This window comes from Charadrius vociferus, unplaced genomic scaffold (assembly GCF_000708025.1).
Source record: "Charadrius vociferus isolate BGI_N301 unplaced genomic scaffold, ASM70802v2 scaffold800, whole genome shotgun sequence".
In the NCBI taxonomy this organism is placed as follows: Eukaryota; Metazoa; Chordata; class Aves; order Charadriiformes; family Charadriidae; genus Charadrius; species Charadrius vociferus.
In genome coordinates this window covers 482,161-488,160 of record NW_009646525.1, presented here as the reverse complement: position 1 = coordinate 488,160, position 6,000 = coordinate 482,161, and the positions used below count along the sequence as shown (strand labels likewise).

At 40.8% G+C, this 6,000-nt stretch overlaps 1 protein-coding gene across 2 annotated transcripts in view; it reads right to left on the bottom strand.

The window, feature by feature from the left end:
• RCAN2 (regulator of calcineurin 2) overlaps nucleotides 1-6,000 on the bottom strand; it is an 81,583-nt gene that overhangs the window by 6,670 nt on the left and 68,913 nt on the right. For both annotated transcript variants that reach the window (XM_009885437.1, XM_009885445.1), the window contains exons 2-3: nucleotides 3,367-3,540; nucleotides 1,127-1,298 (exon numbers count right to left, since the gene is read on the bottom strand). In XM_009885437.1, coding sequence (XP_009883739.1) covers nucleotides 1,127-1,298; nucleotides 3,367-3,540 — 346 coding nt within the window. The remainder of the gene's footprint in view (nucleotides 1-1,126; nucleotides 1,299-3,366; nucleotides 3,541-6,000) is intronic.

The following is a 6,000-nucleotide window of genomic DNA, read 5'->3' as shown; positions in this document are numbered from 1 at the left end:
CTGATGTTCGCCTGATATATATTTCCCCCCTGTGAGAGATCCCATGTGAAAAAGACGAGAGATGATCCTGCAAACCTCGTGCATCACAAAACATCTCTTCCTGCACCCCACTCGCTTCAGCTCTGGGTTACTCTGGTGCAGTTACACAAAGCCCCAGTGATAAAATGTCGGCAACTGGAAGCTCATCTCAGAACAAGAAAGCAGCATCTTCAGTACAGCTGGGGAGAAAACAATTCTCTCATCCCACAAGGATTTCAAAAATAAACTCTGATAAATTTTCATGAGCTCACCCCCCAGTTGTTATTAGATTTGATCTGAGGTGTTTTATTTCAATATAAAAATAATTTAACAAGCTAATTTTTCTTACGGTTTACAAACATAAATTAGACTAATTTCTAAATGATACTGCTTAGACCTGAAACCAGAACCTTTTCCATTTTGAAAATTTTAAAAGGCAGTGATTTAACAGCTAATCCCAGCTAACTTCAATTCCTGGCATTAGCTGAAAACAGAAAGACAGAAGAAAGTCTACCTGCATTATCCATTGACATCTATCCTACGGTAATAGAGGCTACAACTTATCCCATTCCTTCTGGATACAGTTTTCAACAGAAAATGGGCAGTCCTAACAGAGGAATACTGTCAGGATTGGGGAATGGTAGTTCTGTCTCAACAAACTTGTTAACATGAGAGATTCTCCACTTGGGTGGAGATGCAGTGACGCCTAAACATTTGGTGAGGTCTTTTGCATCTAGGAATGCAGTACGGAGCAGGTGTGATTTAAAGCAAAAACTCATCAAGTTCATGGACAAGCATTTGTCCAGTCCCATGTAAACATCAGTTCTCTCATCTAAGCACAAACCCAAGCATGAGAAATTGTGTACACAAGCTTTGATCTGCTATTCAATCAGCACTCACAAGCTGCAGATAAGATATAATTCTGTACATACATACATACGGTAAAACTCATTCTTAACCAAAGAGCCAGTTGACATGCTTCAACTTAAATCCAAAGCTTTAATGCAACATACAGGCTCTACGCCAACTTCCGCTACAATTATTATCTACGGTGCGATTTCTCGTCTGCTTTTTCTGACACATTTTCACACATGGACCACAAGCTTACCTGGTCCTAGCTTAGAAACTGCATAAAGGAGGTCATAGTTGATGACAGGTGTTGCATCATCTATTGGTTGCCACCCTACAGGTGGGGAGGCTGGAGGCGAGATGAGAAACTGTTTTGCAGGCTGTGGTGGTGCCAAATGAAGCTTGTCTCCATCTGTCTCAGAGGTCTGAATCTTTAAAGCATAACGAATACATTGTTTAGTACAGGATGGGTAAATGGAATGATTACTCAAATCATACACTTCTAATACCAAATGCCACCCAGGCAGGGTTTCAGCGTCAGTCTCAGCAGAGGAGGCCTGGAGATGAAATTCATCTCAACCTTACAGATGGTTCCTCTACAGTAAATACACTGTGGGGGGCTGTAGTATGAGCAAAGCTACAGTGTTTGTGCCTACTGTATATGTCCTCCGAGGACAAATGCAAAGCTTTGGTATCCGCAGCTGCTAGTTCAGAGATTTTTGAGGCTGAAAAGATATTGTTGTGCTCTACTGGCCTAAACTCCTCAATAAAAACGAACATTAGACAAGAAGCCAGTAACTCCTGCACCAAGGCCTTCAGAAAGGTTTCTCAATATTTGATTTCTTTAGCTGAAGTGATAAAGGAATCTATCATGTTCCTTAGTCATTTGCAACTAACTGTTCTCATTTTATTTCCATCTTAAATTATCTAGTTTAACTCCTGCTTTTCCTCTGGTATATTAAAGAAGCCTCAACATAAATGAATTATGCTACAGCTATACTTGAGCACGTTTCCAACCAGCTCGGGCCCAGAAGCAATAAACTGCATTTGCATGACAGGAAGCCTGAGCCAGCTCCCTGCTATACTGGAATGGGTTCTGCAAAGAGCCAGTTTGGGTCTCTCAACTCTGTGTTTTCCAGAACAGTTTTCAGTTCTGGAAGTGCTTATTCAGTCTGGCTCAGGCCCATATAAATATACCCTGCTCCAGACACTGTGCTGCTTCCACACACTCGTTCCCTGGACAAAACTAATAAGCTCTTTTAAGACTGCATGTACTGGAGAGCATAGTGCAGATACCTAAGTGGCTTTGTGGGAAATCAGCTTAGATATGGAGACTAATCACTATTCTGCTTTTTTTTCTTGTGTTATCCCAAGTTTTCAATTAACCTCTTGATCGTGCAGTTAGACTGAAATGATTCTCAGATCTGCTTAAGAGCAGGTTTTGAAACCTTTCAGAAAAAAATCGGAGCCAGATCTACAAGATTAAGGCATATAAAATGGGATTGAGGTAGATTTTCAACACTTAAATCCAACTGTAAGATCTTCTGAACTCATCTAACCTGTTAAGCGTATTAGGTTGTTTTTTGGTTGGGATTTTTTTTTTTTTTCTCACAACCATAGTTTCCCATCCTCCTGAGGTTCTGCTCCTGCCTAGGCTCAAAACAGCTCCCATTCTAACCAGGCTGTAGAGGCTTAAAATTTAACTGTCTCTTAGGTTTGATTGATCCCTTCCAATGAGCCTGCCCTTAACCTAAGACCTCTGAAGGACCAGTCTGGCAGCTCAAAGCGCACTTACATTGCTCATAAGCACTAGTGAGTATCCCATAAGCCACAGTAGCCACAGAAGCTTATTAAAATATCTTGAGAAGAGATGGTGGTTGGGCTCTCAACCTCCCTCACCTTTCCATACCCTGGCTGGGGCCAAGTACTCACCCAGGCTGTGGGAGATGTGGGTTCTCTCTCCCTTGGCCAAGAAAAATTGAACCCTGATCTGACACTTCCAACAGATGGATATAATCACCTATGCCTGTAGGCTGGGGGTTTTCTTCTCCCCTTACCTTCTCCCTTTTACTTGAACTTAATAAATTCCTTTTAAAAAATTCACACATGTATTCAGTAAGGGGGTAAAAAAAAAGGCAGGAGGAAGCCTGACTGTGGCTCAGGGTTGCAGTCAAATAAGTAATTCAGCCCTATGGTTTTTACGATACTTTACATTACTGGGTTTTTTATGGTTCGTTTAGAGAGTTAGCCACAGAAAATACCCAATGTTGTAAATCAGTTCTAAGCTATGTAACTTTTGTATGTTGAATAAGTGGTCCTTTAAATTTACTGCAGACCCACTGGGCAGGTACAGCTCAGGCAACATAAGGATGTTTGAGTAATCTTTTAGCAGAGAGACTGGGCATGGGAGAAACCTTTATTACTTTTATCCAGTGTTACTGCGGAGTATTTCTATAAAAGCTATGCACTAACATAGAAGTAGATTCCAGATTTCATTACCTGTGCAAAATACAACTTTAACTTCTTCCCTCTGAACTGTGTTTCATGCAGCTCTATTCTGGCACGAGCAGCTGATTTGGGACTACTAAAATTTATCCGCACACGCCTGAAGCTTTTAAACAGCTGGAATGTCACGCAGTCATCATAGGCACGGAACAAGCCTTCAAATTTTTCCTGCAAATGAAAAAGAAATAATGCTGAAGATTGTGCTTTGTGCTTGGTCACATCACTCTGTGTCAAAGGATTATCTGAAACTTAACGACTGTTTAACCAGGAGGTTTCACCCTGTGGCCTTTGGGGGTGGATGTCCATAGACTGGTATAGGCTCTGTGAAAAGACACTAAGGAAAAGCACTGGTCTGGAAGTGCTGAACTCTGCAAAATGTTTGGGGGAAGGAGTCTTCAAATTGAGAACCCAGCAGCTATTGACCTTCTCGTAAAAGTTGAGCAGAATTGCGATAATGACTTACGAAATGAAGCTGAAAAGGGCATATGACTGAAAATACCAGACAACCGTGGTCTCATCTGTACAAAAGCAAACATTGTGCTGAATTACAATGGAGTCAGCAGACAAAGTCAGGCCCACTGAAATGGAGGATTACATTCACATCAAGACTGCAGGGCCACTTTGTATTGCATATTACGTTTTTCTGGATGTTTTACCATTTAAATACTTAGCGCAGATATACACTCATTTCTTGAGAGTTCCTGTAGCAGCAGGGAAAAAAAATGAGGTAACTGAAAATAGAGACCTGTCCCAAAGACAAATTTCAGGCTTAAAAATACTTAGCTGTCAAACTCCATGTCCAGAAGCACATGGCACAAATATTTATATTTTAACATTGGAAAGGAAGGGTCTGAAATGTACCACATCTATGGACCTAGAGATGAAGAGAAACTCAAGGTTTGTTCGCAGCCCTGGAGGATCAGAGTCTCTGCAATTTCTCTGTAAACTATGTGCACACAGAGGACTAGCTCCATACCATCAAATAAAACCAAAGTCCTTAAATCAATTCTGACACACCTGCACAGGTCTTTTCGCTCACACAAGCAGGGATTCATAAAATGTTAAGACTGAGAGGGAGCAGTTATCATTTAGTCTAGCCTTTGTGTTTACTCAGATTTGAGACTGCCATCCAGTGAGTCTCACATAAAGTCTTAGCATTTTAACTACTACAGCCGAGACTTGAAGTCTTAGAAGATGGAGAATCAACCAGAGTAAAGCCCCTTCGTCTAAGAGTTCTTTATCCTGAAAAAACAGTGTTTGAGATGATTGGCCACACCATTTCACACTCTGAGGGCTATGTCAGGTGTTTGTATAATTACAATAACCTGACATTTTCTTTGATATATGGGCAAGTAAGCATGTTTTCACATGTTTTAAAATATAACTTCTTTCCTTCTCATCCAGGAAAACAATCATCCCTCTAAGGGATAATATCCCTCTAAGGGATTCTTATCCCTTAGAGGGATATTATCCCTTAGAGGGATGACTGGCAGAGGCTGCAGAAGATGAAACAGAAAATGCAATTTATGTAATCCCATCAATACTTCAGTTCTCATCTGTTGATCTTACAAGTAAGAGAAAGAATCCAGAATTTAGAAAAATATATCCCGAAGCACAGTGAAGCTGCATCAGGGAGCACTGGTAGCACTGTGGGAGCGCCTCCTGTCAGCGTGATACATTTGTTCAAGAGTTAACTAGGAAAACAGGCCAGTTTTGTGGCAAGGAGTATGAAACAGTAACACGCATGTACCAGATCTCCTTTCATTCACTGCCAACTCTGTGGTCTTCTTCCCCATAACTGATATTCCATCTCTGGCACCCTTTCAAAGGAACCTCCCTGTGGTCTATTAAGCTTTCATGATTTTCATTTCATTTCGCCTGACCTCACTCACCTCTTCCTCTCACCACAGGAGACACCTTGGAGGAATAAAAAAAAAATAAAAAAGAAAAAGAAAAAGTGAGGAGAGAGCTCAGTGGTTTGGTTGAGGGTGAATAAAGGCAGGCAGCAATCCCACAAACAGCGTGAGGTTGATAGGTTTGTACAGGCGGGTCTAGTCATACCACCTAACGTTCACATTGTCAACATTTCACACCTAAGTTATATTTTTTAACTGCTTTGCTTACAATTTTGCAAAATTCCATTTTCCTGAGCAGAAGTCTACATCCAGTGACATTTGTATAAAGGTCAGCCAAAAGCAGCAGTCATCTCAGTCCTGTCCTGCTTGGAATTTTGATGCTACAACCTTCACAATGACCAGGGGAAGAGGCCTGGGGGAAGGGACGAAAAGGGACAGGGGAGCAGCGTAGGCATAAAGTAGGACTTATGCAGCATTCAGAAATATGCAGTCCCAGTACTGTGTATAACCTAAATAAAAGATAATAGTGACCAATTAAAGCGGATGTCTTTATGTTACCTATATTACCTATTTCAGACTTCATCAGTATTGTTTTTAAAAAGCACCTTGAAGTCAACAAACAAATATATATAGCAGATATCAAGGTATTTATATTTTTCTATATATACATACATATATGAGATGATCAAGGTATTAAAATAGAAGTCACATAAGCTAAAAATAAGCAGCATGGTGAATAATTTCCTGGTCCCCTGTAGGACCTCTCAGTGTC